Source organism: Acinonyx jubatus, chromosome A2 (genome assembly GCF_027475565.1).
Source record: "Acinonyx jubatus isolate Ajub_Pintada_27869175 chromosome A2, VMU_Ajub_asm_v1.0, whole genome shotgun sequence".
Taxonomy (NCBI): Eukaryota; Metazoa; Chordata; class Mammalia; order Carnivora; family Felidae; genus Acinonyx; species Acinonyx jubatus.
In genome coordinates this window covers 109358201-109378457 of record NC_069383.1, presented here as the reverse complement: position 1 = coordinate 109378457, position 20257 = coordinate 109358201, and the positions used below count along the sequence as shown (strand labels likewise).

The following is a 20257-nucleotide window of genomic DNA, read 5'->3' as shown; positions in this document are numbered from 1 at the left end:
CTTTGGAAGTTCAAGGACCAGATTCCCCTAGTATTCTTGGGGTGAAGATTCCCACACCCCAGCTCCTCTGCCCAGCCTTCCGAGGACAAGCCCTCTACTCCCTCTCTTTCCTGAGAGGGTTCCTTGGGGATGGGCCAGGGGGCCGCCTCAAACTCCACTCCTGAAATGCTCGGGTCTCCTTGGGAGTTTGGGAATTGGGGCGAGAGTATAGGTGGCTTGGAAGGGAGAGGCCATGTGTCTACATTTAGCCAAAATCAGCCTGGAAGTGAGGGAGGTGTGTGTGTGTGTGTGTGTGTGCGCGCGTGCATGCGTGTGTGCCAGATTGTCAAGCTACATTTGGGTGTATGCCCGCGTGCATGTCAGTGTGACCCAGATCTCCTGGCTGAGAATTTCCACGTAGCCACAGCTGTGTGCGCTAACGCGTGTGCACAGAAGTGTGCATGTGTGAGCACTACTGGAAGCGAATTGGAGAAGGAGGAGCAGGCGTCTGTGTACATGCGTGTGTGTGTGTGTGTGTGTGTGTGTGTGTGTGTGTGAGCGCTTGTGGCCACGGCTCATGAGGGTCCCCGGGGAGAGTCTCATAAAAAGAGACGTCCCGGGCTTTCTGAGCTTACACCCCTGAGAGAATAGGTGCTCATTCCTGCGCCCCTGCGAGGGCGGGAGTAGTCTGGAGTATGGGCGAGTAAGGTATTGCGCCTTGAGTGCCTTCCGGCCCTCGGCCTGCCGCCCGGCGGCTGGACCAGGGAAACGGGGCGCAGAGCTCTGGGCACCCTCCTGCCCCCCTGCGGCGCTCCCGCCCCCTCAAAGTGCTGTCGAAATAAAAAGCAGCGGCCGCTGCGGCCGGGGGAGGGGAGGGAGAGGCAGCGGGAGCGAGAGGGAGGTAACGAGGCCAGCGCCGCCCGGGCTCGCCGCTCAAGTCTCTATCTCCAGGCTGCCTTCGCCCCCACCCCAGCCGGCCCCCGTCGGCCACCAGGCGAACAAAAGCGGCCCGCCGCGCACCATGCGGCCACTCGGCGCGCCACCCGGGCCCTGCTGGTGAACGCCAACAGCTCGCACCGGGGTCCTGTGGGCCCACCTAGCCACGCACCGCGCTGTGAGCCCCGCTCCGCTCCGGCCCCGTCCACCCGGGGGCGCCGCCCGCCGCACCTCGCTGGGTAAGTACCCCCACCTCCGCCTGGCCCCAGGGCCCTTCTAGTCCCCAGGTTTGAACCACCCGGCCCTCTAAACGCAGTCCCCCTAGCCCGTGGCCCCTGACTTGTGGCCTTCGGGGTTCGCCCTGGTCCTACCAGCGGCTCGAACCCCAGGTCATAGGGGCCGGATGCTGAGGGAGTATTTGCGGAGTCGAGGACAGTAGGCCCGCGTCGGGCCTCTTGTTTTCCCATTTCTCGGATGCAGCCACACATAGGCCGCGAGCCCCGGTTATTCCCGATGCCTCGCAAAGCGCCCCACCTCCCGGCCCCCGAGCTGGGGTCTTTGTCTCGGCCGCCCCCACCTCCGGGCCAAGGCGGCGGAGGCGCCCAAGCCCGGCCGCCGAGCCGCGGCTGCACCTGCCGGCTGGTCCCGTGCGCCGGCTTTGCGCGGCTTAACCCGGCTCGCTCCTGCGTGCGCCCCCGCGCGCTGCGCCCCGCGGCCCTTTATCCTGTGTGGCTGGGGTGCGGGTGGGGGAGAGCGCCGGGTCTGGAAGTCTCCCCCCTGCCCCAAGCCGGAGCCGGAATCTGTTTAGTGGGATTTCAATAAGAATGGGGCCGCCGCGGGCTCCGAGATCTGCCGCCGGGAGGCGTAGACGGCGGCGGTCTGGGTCTGTCTGGACGCCGGGCATTCAGAATCCTTCGGCGGCGGCCAGGCTTGAACTCCAGGTTGCCCCAACCGCAAGGGGAAAGATCCGGCGTTCAGGGCCCCCGGGAGTGGCGGCCGCTCCTTTCCCGGAAAACACGGAAGGAAATTCGTTGTTTTGGAAAAAGCTACGTCTCCCGGGGATCGGGAACATCTGGCGGTGAGCTCCGGGTCTACACAGGCACCTAGCGCTGGGATTCGTTTATGAGTGGGCAGGATTTGAGAAGCAGGTAGGGCCGTTGCGGCTACCCAGGCGTCTGGAGAGAGTTTCCCAGCCGGGTCGACAAATTGCAAACAAATTGCGTCTAACGAAACGGATTTACCAGTTGTCATGCTGCCGGGCCGCAGGACCGCCAGGCTCTCTGAGTAAACCGTGCCTGTGCTTGAAGGAAGGAGAAACGCTGACCGATTGTCTGCAGGTCTCAGCAGGGCCTATGGGGGAGGCTGTACGGCTTGGAGGTGGGTGGTTAGAACCTGATAAGGAGATACATGATCTCGCAGGCACCTCAGCCCAGGGCGCTGAGACTTCTCAGCCCGGGTTTTACGATTCGAAACGGCCCTAAAGACGTAAAGGGTGGGAAAGCCATCATGGAGGCCAGAGAGGAGAAGAAGCCTTCACATTTGGGGGGCTGAAAATGAACCCCAGCGAGCAGAAGGGGCTGTTGGAGTCCTGGTCCCTCCATTGCAGAACCCCTGGGTGGGGGGATGGCTGCAGGCCTGAGCAGATTTGAGGCCTTACCCTATGGGGACTTCTGAACCCCTCTGGCTAAAGCAGGCCCCCTCTTCCTCCTCAGTACCCCTCAAGGCACATCCCCAGTGTGGGGCTCGAAGGTCGCTGGGTTGCCAATTAAATATCCCTATGGAAGGCAGTCCTTAAGTAAACTGATTTCTTTGAATCTCCCCTCCACCGCTGGCCAATTAGATGCCCATAGGAAAAGGCGAGAAGAATTAGGTTACAAAGAGAGGGCAAACTTATGGTCCCAGAGGGGCCACCTTGGATGAGAGAAGTTTAAACAAAGGGCACGGAGGGGAGGGGAAGACCGGGCAGGGGCAGCTGAGAGCCGAGGCCGGTGGGTGAGGCCCACTAGAACCTGGCCTTGGATCCCTGAGCCTCCAGCTCCCCAGAGAACGCATCTTGAGCCGTTAGGACCCATGCTTTCTCGGGGAATCTCAGGCTACTTGAAAAAGGCTGTTGGAACATTCAGTTTCTCTGCTGCCCATCGCCAGTCCTTCCTGAAGTCTTGTTCTCATGTAAGGAAAGTGACAGCTTCTCAGTGCGATCAAAACGCAGCACCCGCATTAGCAACAACCCTTGGAAACCAACAGAAACATGGAAAAGGGGTCACGTCCCTCTGAAGGTGATCTGGAGACCCTGAAGCCCCAGGCTATAAACCGAAATAAATCTGCTTTCCTCATGTGTGAGGGTGCCCCCCACAATCCTAGCTGATTGGGGGGGCTGCCCTGAGCCTCCCCGGACGTTTGTTTGCGTGCAAGTGATAGGATGGTCTTTGCTGCCTACTGGGCAAGATGCCTGACTAGTGGCCCTTGGTCTGTCTGGCATACGCACACACTCATGATGGGGGAGGTGTGTTTTACTGACCAGCTGGGCCTTCTCCTGCCTGGCCCCCCTCTTCTCTCTCCCAGGCGGGTTCGTTCCTGCGGGAGAACGCAGTAGTCCCGCGTCCAACGCAGGAGCTCCAACCATAGTGGAGGCCTCCGCCAAGCCGGCTGCCTGCCTGCCTGCCTTTTGGAGGAAGGCAACCTCGGGGCCTCAAGAGACCTGGCAGGGCTCCCTCCCCACCCCTTTTTTTTTTTCCTCCCCTCTAGGCCGGGATTGCGGGAAGGGAGACTCGTGCGGATCTCCCGAGGCCCCTGCTCAAGCATTGCTTAACTGCCCTGCTAAGCTCCTCTGCGCGGCGATTTTCTGAGCCGCCGAGCGGGGTAATTAAATCCCCGCCAGTGCTCGCTTCTGCGCCAGGCCAGCGGGCAGCTCAGGGCTGCCGTTCAGGCGGGGGGCCCGGCCAGGCTGGTCACCTCCACTTCTGCGGTGGCCCAAGACGCTGCCCTAGAGGGGCTTCAGGCTGCCTCGGAGGGGCTTCTAGCCGAGTTCGTAATGATGAAACTGCAGACCCACCCCGAACGGGGGTAATTTGAACCACGCCTTTGGGGAAAATAAAGCGAATTACCTGCTTTCCCGAGCGCCCAGAGTAGCCACCTCCCTGCGAGCCGAGGCGCGGATCGCAGACCCACGGAAATCTTCCGCTCGGCTCCGGCGTTCACGGCCCCGGGTCTGGCAAGCGGCTGGCTGCCTCCTGAGCTGGGTCCCGGGGTTCGAGCTGGCGGGGCAGTCTTGCCTGACACCAGGGATTGTCCCCGGGGCGGCGGTGTCTTTGATAAGCTCCTGCTAGGTTCCAGGGACGCAAAACAGTCTCGAGGCTCCGACGATTGCATTTTACGCGTTGATGAAGAATCATAAACTAAAGGCAGGGAGGAGAGACAGACGAACAGAGAGGCAGCGAGTCCCGGCCAGACCGCGCGCGTTTCGGGTAGCGCGAACCGGAAGGCACTGAGGCCAATCACCTGCCCGGCCTGGCCGCAGAGGCCCGGCGCCCGCGGCCTCGCGCTCCCACTCCCGGCCCCGGCGCGCTTTACTCAGCTGGCGCCGGCCTCCTCTTATGCGGAGCGGAGTTCCGAGTAGACCAGGCGGGCTCCGCGCGCCCCGGAGTGGAGCGGAGCGGGAGGCGCAGCGGGCCGCCAGGGCAGGCGGGTCCCCAAGCGCCCAAGACGCGCTGGTTCCCAGCCAAATGGGGCTCCGCGCCTCCAGCCCCGCGTCTTTACCTGCCGCCAGGGCCTCGGACAGATCAACGGACAGCCGGACGCAAAGGCAGGAGGAGGCCCCTAGCCTGTGCCTGAGCCCCCCGGCGCTGCCCAGAGCTGGTCTGGGAGAGGGTGACGGGCGCTCCCGCGGAGCTGGGCCTGGCCGGGAGCCCCCCGAGCCGAGGGGACCAAGGGCTTTCCTCCCTCCTCGGATTATTAAAAAGTTCATTTCCTGGCGAATCGGGTGACGTCAGGGCCCCGGCGTCGCGGTGGCGGGGCCGCCCGGCCGGAGAAGCCGCCTCCAGTTACCCAATTACCGACTGTCAATCCCGCCGCCCCTCCCCCCACCCTCCCGGGGGTGGCCCGGACCCCCGCCCTCTCCCCTGTCCCGGACCCACCTGGGATCCCTCTGGGCTCCCACTACGAGAGCCGTAGACCCAGCTAAGGGAGAGGGGCTGGAGGACGACGATTATTCCCCCCTTACCCCCGCACCTGTCTCAATCTCCCCAAAGTTCTTTGTTTCCGACCCTCCCCCCGCCCCCCCCCCCCGTCGGCTCCCTTCGAGCCTCGGTCTCCTATGTCTGTACAATGGGAGAGAGCAAGGAGATTTGTGCACGGGGGCCCACTCCACCCACAGAGCTGGATCTGTGCATTGGAGGTGTGTGGAGAGCAGTTCCAGGTGACTTAGGGGACAGAGCTCTCAGTCTATCGCCTCCCTCTCCCCAGGGGCCGCCTTAGGGACCCCCAGGAGGGAAAAATGCCTTCTCCTGCCCGGAGGCGTCTCCTTCGAGCCGGCGCCGGCGCCAGTCCGGGTCTCCATGGCCTCGCCCCAGGCAGTTCGGCCCGTTGGTCTGCGAAGGCCACGCCCGGGAAGGGGACGCCCCCTCCCCCTCTCTGGAGCCGCCAGCCAGGCCACCTCCACCCGGTCAAGCACAGTCCTAAACGGCCTCTTGTCCGAGGCCCAGGTGCCCACTCGAGCCCCGTAGTTCCTGCCCTTCACCGCTCCTGCTGTCTCGAAGCTGTCCTCCCAACCCCCTGCTCAGCCATAGCCCGAGTCGGGGGAGGGAACGGCCTGGGTAGGTAGTTGGGACTCCCAACTGGCCACGTTCAGTGGTAAAGGAGGTGGGATCTGAGAGAGTGGAAGAGCGGGGGTCCTGGGGAGAGGACACCCAGACGCCCAGAGGGTGCGGGACCCAGGCTGCCGGGGAGGGGGTCTCCAGTTGGTTAGTAACTGGGAAGAGGGTCTTGGGGTTAGGCGGATCCAGGAGTGTCCGCAAGAGGGGGTGCAGCAGTCGGCCGGTGGGGTGAGGGTCCCGGCGGGGGGCACTGGCAGCAGGGGCCGCCGGGAGGGCGCTGGGAGGGGGCCCGCCGGCGGAGGGGGGCAGGCCTGCGGGTCAGTCCGGGAGTCCGGCGGTCCGGGAGTTGCGGGCGCAGCCAATGGGGGGCGGAGGCTGGGCGGCGCGCGGCGCTGATTGGCTGGCGCGGGCTTCTTAGGCGTGCACGGCCCCCGCTTCATGTCTGTGCAGGAGTCGCGAGCTGGCGCCAGGGCGGCCGGAGGATGCCGAGGGGCCGGAGCCGGGCGGGCCTGAGGCCGAGGCGCGCGCTGTCCCCCGCTCCTACTCCGTGAGCCCAGCCGCCTGAAGCGCCGTTCCTGAGCCCGCCACTCCCGGGGCTCCCGCCGGTGCTGAACCTCCGTCCCCGAGGCCGTGGCCCCCCTCCCTGCGGCGTTGCGTGTGTAAGTTTGGGGTGCGAGAGCTGGCGGGGGGCCTGGGGCGCGCCAAGCTCTGAGAGGTCCTTTCGGTGGGTCAAGGCCGGGGCCAGGCTTCGGTGACTGCTTTGGTGTGCCTTGGTGAGAGGTCTTGATTGTGCCTCCTGGGAGTGAGCTGGGGCGGGGGTGGGGGGAGGCTGGCTCCCAGCCGCTGGGGCTTAGTGTGTGTGGTTTTTTTTGGGGGGGGGGGTCGTCAAGCTGGTATGTGTATCCGGCGCCAAGTGCAGGTATGTGCGTGTCGCTAAGATCATGTGCCCAGTGGGTGCCCAGGCGCCTGTCTTCAACTTTCAGTCTGTGTTTATGCGTTTGTGTCCCGGGAAGGAGGGGGGGGGGGGTCAGTGTGAGTGTCCGATTTAAAGTGAGACTCTGTGTTTGTTGGGGTCATTGGTGTCGGGGCTTGTGCCCGTGTGTGAGCCGGTGTGCACGGATGTGTGGCTCTGGGACTGGGGGTCACCATGTGAATGTGAGCGGCTGACCGATCTCCTCCGCCTTCCTTTCGTTTTGAGCTTTGAGCTTTCCTCCCACCCGGGACTGTGCCTCGGCCGGGCTCTGCTGGGGCGCAGCGGCGTGCGGGACTCCGCGTGGCGGGACTTTGGGGGTGTCAGGCCGTGGCGGCACCCCTCACGCCCCCTTCCGTCGCGCAGGGACGCCGCCACCGCCTCGGCCCAGATCCCGAGCCTCCACTCCCGGCCATGGAGGTGGCGCCGGAGCAGCCGCGCTGGATGGCGCACCCCGCCGTGCTGAACGCGCAGCACCCTGACTCGCACCATCCGGGCCTGGCGCACAACTACATGGAGCCCGCGCAGTTGCTGCCTCCCGACGAGGTGGACGTCTTCTTCAACCACCTGGACTCGCAGGGCAATCCCTATTACGCCAACCCAGCCCACGCGCGGGCGCGCGTCTCCTACAGCCCCGCGCACGGTGAGCCCAAGGCCAGTGGGTGACTGGGAGCCCAGGAGCCGTGCGCCGCGCGCCAGGCGCGGGAGGGGAGGAGGGCCCGGCGGCCTGCTTCCCGGATGTGAGCTTCGCAGGAATCGAGGCAGCTGAAAAATTGGGGCGGGAAAGGTGGGGGCAGCAGCCTCTTGAGGAGGGTCTGGGCACCGCAGGGTGTTTGCCCAATTCCCAGCTAGCCTGTGCGGGTTCCCTCGAGGCCCTGGTCTGGTGGGGTTCCTCGGGTGCCACTTGTCCTTCAGCTCCGGACTGACATTCTTGATTATTACCGGTTGGGGTATTATGTTTCTGGTTTTCTTTGGGAAGAATGTTACTGCTAGCTGTTTTGTGAGTTGTGGTCCCGTGTATCTGTCATGGCGCGACTCGGCCTCTGCGCACCCTGACCCCTCTCCCTCCTCCCGCAGCCCGCCTGACCGGAGGCCAGATGTGCCGCCCACACTTGTTGCACAGCCCGGGGTTGCCCTGGCTCGATGGGGGTAAAGCAGCCCTCTCCGCGGCTGCAGCGCACCACCACAATCCCTGGACCGTGAGCCCCTTCTCCAAGACGCCGCTGCACCCTTCAGCTGCTGGAGGCCCCGGAGGCCCCCTCTCCGTGTACCCAGGGGCAGGGGGTGGGAGTGGGGGAGGCAGCGGGAGCTCTGTGGCCTCCCTCACTCCCACTGCAGCCCACTCTGGCTCCCACCTCTTCGGCTTCCCACCCACTCCGCCCAAGGAAGTGTCCCCTGACCCCAGCACCACTGGGGCTGCCTCCCCAGCCTCCTCTTCCGCAGGGGGTAATGCAGCCCGGGGGGAGGACAAGGATGGGGTCAAGTACCAGGTGTCACTGACCGACAGCATGAAGATGGAAAGCGGCAGTCCCCTGCGCCCAGGCCTGGCTGCCATGGGCACCCAGCCTGCCACACACCACCCCATCCCCACCTACCCCTCCTACGTGCCCGCCGCTGCTCACGACTACAGCAGCGGACTCTTCCACCCCGGAGGCTTCCTGGGTGGCCCTGCCTCCAGCTTCACCCCTAAGCAGCGCAGCAAGGCACGCTCCTGTTCAGGTAAAGACAAGTGCCAGGGGGCCAATGGGAGTGGGGCTGGTCTGTGCTTTTGTTTGTGGGGGTCGGGGGCTATGATATGGGAGGCGGGGCAGTGCCAGTCTTCCAGATCTGGGGATGGGTGAAGTCTCTCTCTAATAGATCCCAACAGACGTTTGAGAACCCAGAATGGGGGAGAGGGAGCCCTAAAACTTTTGTCCTTTCCTTAACTGTCCAGGGTTGCCCCCAAAGTTCATTTCCCTTCCCCCTCCTCACCCTCCCTTCCAAGGTTGGCCACTGCCAGACTGAACCCGGACCGGGGATTCCCCCTTCCCTTCCCTGAATCTTAAGTGAAAATTTGAGCAGCTTCTTGACTTGTGTGAGGGAATGCAGTAGCAAGTGACAGCAGTGAGGCTGTGTGTGCGTGTTTTTGTGCGTGTTTTTGTGTGTGTGCGTGCTGTGGGTGCTGTGGGTACGCTCCAGAGCCTTGAGGAATCTGGTTCTCCAAGTCAGGCAGTCCAAATCGTGGGATTTCGATGTTTCCCAATCTCCTTGGGAGATTTCCCCCAAAGCAGCATTCCCGGGAGTCGGGAGTCGTTCCTGCTCCCTGCCCGCTGGCGCATCCTTCACTCTCCCTCCCCGAAGGCTGGAGTGAGGCGAGGAAGCTGTAGGTAGTTTTGCCCCTTTGCCGGAGGAGACGGCTGGGGCCACACTGGTTCCGTCCGAGAACCTGGCTGGAGAGCAGAAACCGAGCTAGCGCGGGGCTTTCGCTGTCAATGCCTTCCTTCCAATCCCTTTAAGCTAAGGAAGAAGAAGATTTTTAAAACTTTTACTCCTGAGTCCAGGAACCTTTCCTTGCCCAGATATATCGACAATTTAGTTTAAACTAAATAGGGAAATTTTTTTCCCGGGCAACATGATGTAAGGCATCCAGCTACCCTGCCTGATTGCCCCCACCGTCCCTGGCACCCACCTCAGCCCCACCCCAGGGCCCCTGTTCTCAGGCCAGCTACCTTGCCTTAAATTAGCCCTTTCTCCCAAGTTTGTTTTACGTTGTATTTGAATTCCAGATGGCCTTTTAAAACAACAACAAAAACCAAAAACCAAAAACACCACCACCGACAGAAGACCAAGGTCACTTAGCCTGCTTAACTTCGAAACGAAAGGGCTTGGGATGTGTTTTATTTTAAAGAGCAACACCTTGTATCCGAGTCCGGGACTGAATTCTAGGGCCTCAGCGGAAAAGAGGGCAGCTGGGGAGAAAGAAGGAAATTCCCTTGCTCCGAGAACAGAAAGAGGGTAGGAGCTGAGGGCAGAGGACGCGGGGCAGAGAATCAATCGGAAGGTGGCAGACGAAGTTGGGGAAAGGGACAGACCGAAGAGGCAGAACTAGAAAGCAAGGCAGAGTCCTCCCAGGCCCAGCCGGGTGGAGCTGGGCCACTCCTGCCACCGCCCAGCCTTCGGCGAAGTTTGCTGTAAATACCCTTTCATTGTTGCGCCCAGAATCCCTGGGGCCCTGGCCCCACTCCTCCCTCCAGCCCCATTTCCCTTCCTTCAAGCCAGGGTTTTGAAGAGGGAGACTTGGCCTTAAAGCTACTTTCTGAACTCATCTCCTTCGGCGGGGAAGCCTCCTCTGGGTCCCTCTTCCTGCCCAGGGTTGGAGCTAAAAGTCACCCCCTGAAGCATCCGGGCCGAGGCAGACGGCTGCCTGATTGGCGCTGGCCCACCCCTGCCTCTCTCCCCTCGACCTTATCCGTTAAGCGGGCCGGCGTCTCTCCCTGTCCCCCTTCAGAAGGCCGGGAATGCGTCAACTGTGGGGCCACAGCCACCCCTCTCTGGCGGCGGGACGGCACCGGGCACTACCTGTGCAACGCCTGCGGGCTCTACCACAAGATGAATGGGCAGAACCGGCCACTCATCAAGCCTAAGCGGAGACTGGTAGGCGCGGGGCAGCAGGTGGCTGGGGAGGGGGCCGGTGGGCAGCACCCTGACGCTGACCTGGACTGGAGCCGGCAATTTATTTAAAAAATAAGAGTAACACCACCAAACCCTTCAAATGCAGCTGCGTTGCCTCTTGAAATCCTCTTATCATTTAAATCGCTTGGGGTCACCCTTCTTTTAGGCCAGATTTTTTTTCAGGCCAGATTTCCCCCTCTGCAGCCCACCAGGTACCCTCCCCCCACTGAGCTCAGGGCTCCCCAAAGTTGAGTGTCCAAGGGCCCAACTCCTGTCCCCTGGCCTCTGTTTAACTCTCTTTAAAAATAGGGCCATGAAGTAATTTTCCTTGTAGCCCAGAACACAGTCTCCTCACGCTTATTTAAATAAAACACACACACCAACCACCAAAAAAACCTGCCCTTTATTATTTTTCCATGGAGTCACCTATACTGTGTATTTTCATTTGAGTGATTTAAAAAAATGCCCTTTCGGATCTCCTGCCGGAGTTTCCTATCCGGACATCTGCAGCCTGAAGATAAGGAAACTTCGCGTATCTGTTTCCGGACTCCGCGAGTTTTAGAGCCTCTCCTCGGCTCAGTCCTGCCTCTCGCTGGGCTGTTTTGAAATTTCTAATACCCTCCGCTCTGCAAATAATGCGTAAAATGCTAAGAATAATAAATATATTTTTTTCAGGGCGAAGTGATTTATGAGGCTTAAATCGCTGGCCGCTTTGGGGGCCCCCTTTTTTTTCCCCACCCTGAGTGCGGGCGGGGTGAGGGCCCGGGTGGGGGTAGGGGTGGAGGATACGGTGTTGGCCCCTGAGTCAGAATTCCAGCTTCAGGCTGCTTACTCACCCTCACCCTCCCCGCCTCTGAGGCAGCAGACCGGCAGGTCCCTCCGCTGTTGCTGTCGAGGAGGTTGGAGCTCCGGCCTAGGGCCCTCCTGGCCTTTGCTGGTTTCATTCCCTCAACCCCAGCCCTGCTGCCTGCGGTTCACTGGGGAGTGTTGTGGGGGACAGACACATTCTGTCACTGTAGGGCTGGGCCGGTGGGCCCACAAGAGGAGATCTGCTTTCTTGGGTGAAGACTCTTACTTTCTCTCACTTTTCCCTTTTCCAGAAACCAGGCACTTATTCCCAGACATCTCTGGCCTGCATTCCCTGAGGGGCTGCGGGGCAGTGAGCACTCTGGTTTGGGGTACAGGGTGTGGGACAGACCAGCATTGCGGTGATGGAAATGTTCTGGATCTGCACTGCCCACTATGGTTGGGGCTGTGGGTTCCTTGAAATGCGGCTGTGCAAAGGAAGGAACGAAGTTCTAATTTTATTAAATCGTAGTTCAGTTGAATTTAAACAGCCCCACCTGGCTAGTGGCGATCATATTGGACGGTGCCGCTCTAGACTCCCTAAACATTTGACGTCCCTGCCCTGGCCTCAGGCGAGGTCACACCCAGGACTGTGGGTCATGGAGAGTCATGTGGACATGTGAGCCAGCCTTCTAAACCAAAAGAGCCCTTCTCAGGGCCTCAGTTTCCCCTTTTACAGAGTTAGTTTAAGGGTTGGGGGCGGTGGCTGATTTTTCCCTTCAGCTCTTGCGCCCCTGTTGATTCTGAGATCAGGCTTCTGAGAGTTCTTTATTCTGAGTTCTGCGATGGCTTAGGTCTCAAATTCTAAAATTCCACGGCTTCTGAGATGCTTGGATTCCCCTGTGAGATTTCCCGCTCCTGGGCTAAGTTGGCAGGGATGGGGGGGGCTTGGGGTGAGGGTCGGGGAGGGAGGTCGAGGTGGGGCGTGGGAGCCCAGCCTGCTGACGCCACCCTCCCCTCCCAGTCGGCCGCCAGGAGAGCCGGCACCTGTTGTGCAAATTGTCAGACGACAACCACCACCTTATGGCGCCGAAACGCCAACGGGGACCCTGTCTGCAACGCCTGTGGCCTCTACTACAAGCTGCACAATGTGAGTCCGCCCCTCCCCGGCCCGCCCCGCCCCTCCCCGGGGACCGCGGCTCTTTGTGCTGCCAGGCGCGGGGCCCCAGCCACAATCTCCAGCGTGGCTTGGCTTGGGAGGCGGCTGTTCCCCCAGCGGGCAAGCCCCAAGTGCCAGAAGGGCTTCCCATAAGAGGGGGCAAGCTGGCTGCAAGTGTGGCCTCCACGGGCGGCGGTCTGGGGAAGTGGTGTCTTTTTAAAACAAAAGGTGGGTGTGGAGTTCGGTTGTGTCGATGGGGGGCAGTGCTGGCACTTAGTGGGCTCAACGGCCTGGCCTGCGGGTCCCACACAGTGAAAGAGACCTTTCTTGAAAGGGCGGCAGGCTGATGGGAAGACCCTGGCGGGCCGAGGGCGTTTGCAAGTGGGGTCCCGAGCCCAGACCCGCCTTTGGCGCCACGTGGAAGCTGGGGCGTGGGGTCTTGTTCTGGGAAGGGAACTAGACCCCCCTGACGGTTTTGTGGTTGCCCCCAGGTGAACAGGCCGCTGACCATGAAGAAGGAAGGGATCCAGACTAGGAACCGGAAGATGTCCACCAAGTCCAAGAAGAACAAGAAAGGTGCAGAGTGCTTCGAGGAGCTGTCCAAGTGCATGCAGGAGAAGGCCTCCCCCTTCAGCGCCGCCGCCCTGGCTGGACACATGGCGCCCGTGGGCCACCTCCCACCTTTCAGCCACTCGGGACACATCTTGCCCACCCCAACGCCCATCCACCCCTCCTCCAGCCTCTCCTTTGGCCACCCCCACCCATCCAGCATGGTGACCGCCATGGGCTAGGGACGGCCCCCCACAAATGGACGGATGGATGCCGAGGAGGGTGGCCTGCGGTGCGAGGCTGGGCGCCCCTAGGCAGGGTGGGGTGGGGGCAAACCCTAAGCTGCCTGCCCTTCCCTGAAGACTGATGGCACTCCCGCCAGCCCAGTCGGAGCCCCAAGCTGCCTCTCCTGTGGGCGCTCCACTCGGCCGTCGGCGGTCACGGTGAAGATCCTCACCCAGGCTGGGGGGCGGCCTTGGCCCGGCTTCCTGCCCAGGTGGGGTTTCCATCACGGACGATTGTTTGGAGAACAGAACGGACAACTTTTTGAAGAGAAAAGGAGGGAGGCAGGGGATAAATGAAGAAGACCGTTTTTGGGAGGAGAAGGGAGTAGGCAAAAGTAATTTATTTTGCTCTTGTTTCTAACAAGGACTGGGAGACTTGGAGGTCCGAGCTGCCCTAGGTTCTCTGGGTCTTTTTGCGCCAAGTACCGCTTGGCCCACCTGCTTGCTAGGGCTCTGGGGGCAGGTGTGCGGGGCCCTCGGCCCGCACCATCCCCTCTGGCTTCCCTCTCTGAAACAGCTGGAGCTCAGGTTGGGCTGAGCCAGTATAGCCGGACCACCACCGGCCCGGGGAGGCTGAGCGGTGTGTGCCCTGGCAGCCCGGCCCTGGAGGGCAGAGACAATCATGGGCGGTCCTGCGCAGATTCCCAGGCCAGGGCTGGGTCACAGGAAGGAAACAACATTTTCTTGAGAGGGGAAATGTCTCCCAGATCGCTCCCCTGGCTCTGAGGCCGAAGCTGGTGTGACCCGTGTCCCCTTAACGAGCCTGAGCCACAGCCTGACTCCTCTGCCAGGTGGACCCCTGTACATAACATCCTTTTTCTGCTCACCCCTCGACCCCCTTCCCTCCCATTCTGAGACAAAAGAAAAAAAAAAAAAAATATATATATATACAAAAGACTGCATAAGCTTAACTCGCTGAGGAGTTAGTTGTTTTATTTTTAAACTCATTTTGGGTCCAGTCAATTGTACGTTGCCACGGAAGCCCTTGCTGTGGAAAGGAATAAAACCTACAAACCAAGGCTGTAGCTTCGCAATTATTTTTGGAAAAGTTCTTGGATCCCACAGCCCTCGAACGGGGGGCTGGGGGCCTGGGGAGGGGCTTTGGCTGCTCTTGGCCTCCAGGGGCTGGTCTGGCAGGTGGCAGAGGCAGGAGTTGGGGGGTGGGTCCAGGGAGAGGCCACGACCCTGCCGGGGTCCCTGGAGACGCCTGGGTTGTGCTCTGCTTTGCTGTGGCTGTCTGGATCCTTCCCAAGGTACAGCTGTACATAACCGTGTCCGAGCTTAGATTCTGTATGCGGAGGTGGTGGGGTGCGGCGGCCGGCGAGGGCCGGCCCAGGACCAGGATTGTGCTGATGTAGTCGACCAAGTGCAATATGGGTAGGCGATCGCTGCGGGGGCACCACAGCCAGAAGTAACTTATTTTGTACTAGTATCCGCATAAGAAAAAGAATCCGCAGTATTTTCTGTTTTTATGTTTTATTTGGCTTGTTTTATTTTGGATTAGTGAACTAAGTTATTGTTAATTATGTACAACATTTATATATTGTCTGTAAAAAAATTGTATGCTATCCTCCTATTCCTTTGAAGTGAATACTGTTAAGAATAATAAAATACTTTTTGTGAATGCCTCTGGCCGATCTTGTGGGCTCCCAGGCTGCTGAGTCCTGTGTGTGGAGATTAGTGGTCAGACCTAACAGGTTCTGCGGCCCAGTGATTTGGAGAGAAGGGCTCCTGTCTGGCTGGGGTCTGAGACCCTGATGCCCCTCCCCTGCATTGCTCCCATCTGAATTTCCTCATTGTCACCTCATTGGGGGTCCTGATGGCTGGGTGGATACTGGGGATACAAGGGGAGGCCATGGTTTCTCCAGCCTTTGGCCTACATACTGATCCTTTTCCTGGGGCTCTTGTAGAAGACTGCCTCCGCCCCTGTCCCCATCCACTTCCTCCCAGATGATCAGCTCTTGTTTCTGTCCTCTCTGGTCCTCAATATTCCTGTTCATTGACAAACCTGATCACCAGCGTTTTTGATCACTGATGTCATTGATTGCTGTCATCCTCAATCAACGAGGTTGGTCATTGGAGATAGCCACCATGACTGATATTCGTGGTCAGTGACCTGTCTGATCACCAGAGCCTGTGACCATAGACATCTGATTACTATAACACTGGTCGCCAACACTCAGTCAACCAATGTTTTATCAATGCCTCTGACAGTGACATGTCTGGTCACGGACAGCCACAAAATGTGATCACCAGGGTCTCCAGGGACTGTTTTGGCTCGCTGGTAACATACCTGGTCATGAGTATCTCCTACCACCGATCAGCACCTCTATCCATCGATATTTATATTCAGTGTGTCTGGCACCAACATCTCTGACCATCACTGCGTTTTCCCAGTACTTCTATTCACCATGTTGTGATCACTGGTGCCTCTTGTCACTCATGTTCCTGATTTCCAATTGTGCTGGTCCCCAATGCACTCAGTCATCAATGTCCTAGTTCACCAAGAAGCATGACCATCAATGTCGAATAGTTGATAGATCTGAGCACTCACATGTGTCTCCAATATCACCAATCACTATTTTCCTCACCGGTGTCTCCTAACAATGACTTTGGTCACTTGTCTCCGGTCGCCAACATCTCTAACCAACAAGGTGCCTGATGACCAATATCACTGATCATGGGATCCTCTTCTATCACATTATCTTGACTGTCCGTGTGGTCACCAGTGGCTCTGGTCCCAACATCCCTGTCTCCTCAGTGCTAATCACCCAGCTTTCTAGTGTCCAGCATAGGGGTTGTGGAGTCTTATCTTCCAGGACCCTTATGACCAGTGTCCCTTATATCCTGATCACCAGGAACACTGACTGCCAGCCCCCTGGTCATCGGTATCACCAGTCACCTGTGTCTCCGGTCACTAAATTCTCTAACCATTGCTGCCTTTGGTCCCCAGTAGATCACCCACCATCAGGATCTCTGGATGTCTCTAGCCCTTGAATGTGATCACTGATGTCCCCTCTGCATTCAGTCGTCAAGAATATGAGCACCAGATACTTCCTTCACAAACGTTCCTGTGGCTCACACCCTCAGTCCCCCATGTCCCAGAACAATGACGAATGATATATGCAATCAACGATCATGCTGATCACCAAGACCTCTGAACACCACCTCCTGATCCTCAATGTACAGCCACCACCTCTGATCACGTGCTTGAATGATGTCATCTCCCATGACGCCACTGTCTCTAATTACATTACTCTATTCATATGTCTCTGATGGATGACTCCTTTTGGCCCTAATCACCATCTCTGGTACCCTGAGTCCTTGACGATTAGGCTTTCTGATGGCCAACCTCCTTGTTCTCTGGCAGCCCTGATGTCTACGTGAGCCAGGAGGCCCTCCTGTCACTCTTCCCATTGCAGACTGCCGGTGCTGGCAGGGTGCTTGCTTGGGGCCGGGGAAGCAATAGTCCCGTGGAGGCCAGCATGCCTCCTGTGAAGTCCCAGATACCTCAGCCCAGCAGGACAGAGTGGGAGGAGCATCCCTGGGTCTCTGACTCAGGAGCCCTCTGCTCCTGCTCTGCCGCCACCACCCTGCACACGTCCTTTTCCTGTAGAATGGACACCTAGAGCAGGCGGGAACTGACCTGGTGTGTAGCTGGATGTGCACTTGCCTGCCCATCTGAATCCATAGTGGCTTTCTTAGCCCTTCCCCAGCTCACAGCATTCTGGCCCACCCTCCCCCATCAGCTATTATACCCACACTGAGGGCAGGGATGGTCGTGCCCTTCTGTGCCCTGGCTCTTGACGGCGGGATTGTGTGTCTATATGATCACGTACTCAAGTGAGCACGTATGTGTGCCTGCTGATCCCTTCGCCCACACCTGGCCGTGTTCTAGGCACGGGGGCTACACCACCCGATGAAACAAACAAGAATTCCTCCCCGTGAGCAGTTGACGCAGTAACGACTCTACCTGGCCTCTGGCAAACAATGCTATTACCTGGCCCCGAATCCAGAACCAGAACCTGGGAGTCCAGAGTTTTGAGTCCACAACTCTGTACCCCAGTACTCAGGAAGCAGACCCAAAACAGAGCACAGCTCCTGTCCTCCCAAATCCAGAATTTAGAACTTGGAGCTCAGAATCCAGAACTTACATCCAAGAACTCTGAGATGGTGGCTTAGAACTTGAACCTCAGAATCCAGATCCCAGAACACGGAGCCCAGGACCTAGGGACCTGAGCATGGATCCCCCAAATTCACAGCCTAGAGCGTGGGGCTCGGAACCCAGAGTGTAGCACCAAGGACGTGGAGCCCAGGGCCTAGACTCTACATCCCCGAGCTGGACCTGAAGACCAGAACCCAGAGCCCAGAAGAACCACAGAAAGAACCCCCTGCCCACCCTTGTTTCTCTATTACTACCCTGGTCTTATTTCCTTCCTACTGCCAAGCAATATTTTGGGAGCACCCAGTGCCAGAAGCAGCCAGCAAGAAATAAACAGAGGAGTGGATCCCCTCTCCCTGCCATGTCAGGTCCAAGAGAGCAGGGACTATGTCTGTCACTCTTGTGTCTCCATTGTCTCTAATGGGCCTGCAGTAGGTGCTTCCCAAATGTCTGTCGAATGGATTCATTCACTTCTCCCGAATGTTTGTCGACCCTGGTAGTTGTTGGCGTTCTGGTGGGGACAAAACACACACGTCTTGTCCCCATGAATCCGCTCTCTCTGGCTGCCAGGAAACGCACGGAGGGAAGGGGTTGTTTCTGACAAAGCCAGCAGCCAGAGCTGGGGAAGACTGTGGGGGTAGGGATGGTGGCCGGTGAGCGACCACCAGGAGCGGGGGAGGTATGGTGGCTTCGGAGGCCCTAAGTTCAGGCCCCAGGCACTCGTGCCTCTACAGTTTCTGTTCCCTCTTCCATAAAATAATCAGTGCTAACAATGACTCCTGCTGCCCGAGTCATTGTGCGGGTAAATAGTTTCGATTCTGTGGCCTCAAAGCTCCCGGGCAGGGCAGGGCAGGGCAGGCAGGCAGGCCAAGTGTCGCAAGTGGCCGCCTTAGCTGGGAGATGGTGCCTTTATGATTCCGTGGGGGCCTGGCGCCAGGGCGCCTGGGGTGGGTTGGCCTTTGTTCCATCTGTTTGCACCCAGGTGGGGCTGGCTGGCCCAGGGCCCCTTCCTCCCTTCCTTCTACAGAGACGCTTCCAGGCCAGCTTTCTTATTCCCATTTTCTGTAGTGAGAAACCAAGCCCCCTTTGTAATTCATAGAGACCATCTCAGTCCTTCCCCAGAAATTCCTCCCACCTCCTGGTGACCACCACTAGAAACAATCAGTGGACACTGCCCCAGGGGAATAAGATTTGGGAGGAATGTCTGCCATCCACCTGATGGAAAGGAAGGACGAATCCCCCGAGAGGCAAGGAAGAAGGCAAACACCCAGAGAGCTTCTCCTAAGGTGAGTGGACTGCCCTAAGTGACTTCATAGCACCAGGCAGTAGATCAAAAGTCCACTGTGTGTGGGTTTTTTTTTAAAGCAAAATGATAAAATAATTCCAAACTTCATCTGCAAAAACTAACAAGACCAGCACAAGTCAGAAAATTAAGGAACATAAAAGCGAGGTGTATGTGTAAAGCATTCCAATATTAAACAAGATTCTATGATCACAATCTCTTTTTTCTTTTTCTTTCTTTCTTTCTTTCTTTCTTTCTTTCTTTCTTTCTGTTTTTTAATTTATTTTTGAGAGACAGAGACAGAGACAGAGTGCAAGCAGGGGAGGGGCAGAGAGAGAGGGACACGCAGAATCCGAAGCAGGCTCCAGGCTCTGAGCTGTCAGCACAGAGCTCGATGCGGGGCTCGAACCCACGAACCGCGAGATCATGACCTGAGCTGAAGTCGGCCGCTTAACTGACTGAATCACCCAGGTGTCCCAATCACAATCTTTCAAACCTTGTGGTTCTACTGTAAGAATCAGGAGATCAGTGGCTCAGACTCCAGTAAGCCCAAAATAGACCCTAGGATTTACAAGATCGTGGATGATGAAGGAGGTATCCTGAGTCAGTGCAAGGGGGAAGGATTATTCAAGCAAGGGGAGTTGGAAAAACTCACTGGTTAGCATCTCACTGAGGGAACACCTAACTCAGAGATCTGAAACCAGCAGCATGTGGCCTTATCTAGCCAGCAGACAAATTTTGCTTGGCTGCATGATGTTTTGCAAACGTATAGGTGCGTTGCAAACGATTTTGAGTCAGGTGAGTCACTTAAAAATGGGCAGAAGGTCTGGTTCTGAGGGGACTCTTATGTCTGCAGGGCCATTTCTCCATCTTTCCCCTCAGGAAAAGTACACGGGTTCAAGCCCTGCGTCAGGTCAGAGCCTGGAGCCTGCTTCGGATTCTGTGTCTCCCTCTCTCTCTGCCCCTCGCCCACTCACACCATGTCTCTCTCTGTCTCTCAAAAATGCATAAACGTTAGAAAAAAAATTTTAAATGTTTGTGTAGATATGGAAAATAATGAGGGAAGATACATACCTAATGAATAATAGTTGTTAGTTTGGGGAAGTGTGATAGTCTGGGGATGGGGGAGAGGGTAATTTTTGACTTTATAAACTTGTGCTATTATTATTATTTTTTTTAACTTTAAGAAAGAGAGAGAGAGAGATGGGCAGAGGGAGAGAGAGAATCTTGTGGAGTCAGACAGGGGTTTGATCCCACTACCTTGGGATCATGACCTGAGCCAAAGTTAAGAGTGGGATACTCAACTGCCTGAGCCACCCAGATGCCCGTGCTATTATTTTACTGTGTTAACGACTTTTTGCCGTCTTTGTAACATAAAAAATAAAGAATCATCACAAACACCTGTGTTCTTTTCTCTGCCTTATTTCTGACTGGTCTTTCTCCCTGAGATGTCCTCCCCTTCATCCTTCAAAACCCCAGAGAGCCTAGAGAAAACCTTGAGTTCTCCTTTTCCTTAGCCCTTCAGGGCCTCCCCAGGCCCTAACCGATGTCCCTCAAGGACAAGGCCTGGGTGTGGTGCGGACACCCTTGCCTCTCCCTTGCTGTGCAGCCCTAAGGAAGTGGATTAGCTTCTCTGAATCCTGACTCCTCACCAGTAAAACGTGACCACACCTTGCAGGGTTGTTTTA

General features: G+C 58.1%; 1 protein-coding gene across 3 annotated transcripts; it reads left to right on the top strand.

Annotated features, from left to right (window-relative positions):
- The first annotated feature begins 744 nt into the window (after positions 1-744).
- Positions 745-14749, top strand: GATA2 (GATA binding protein 2). Of its 3 annotated transcripts, none has more exons than XM_027049752.2 (7): positions 754-1154; positions 6177-6385; positions 7063-7339; positions 7774-8415; positions 10184-10329; positions 12158-12283; positions 12784-14749. In XM_027049752.2, exons 3-7 carry the CDS (start codon positions 7111-7113, stop codon positions 13081-13083), a joined length of 1443 nt encoding a protein of 480 aa, XP_026905553.1. In that variant the 5' UTR covers positions 754-1154; positions 6177-6385; positions 7063-7110; the 3' UTR covers positions 13084-14749. The 3 variants fall into 3 exon arrangements, with proteins under 3 accessions (XP_026905554.1, XP_026905553.1, XP_053074827.1); XM_053218852.1 differs by lacking the exon at positions 754-1154 and adding an exon at positions 5220-5726; XM_027049753.2 differs by lacking the exon at positions 6177-6385 and having other exon boundaries at positions 745-1154.
- The last annotated feature ends 5508 nt before the right edge of the window (positions 14750-20257 follow it).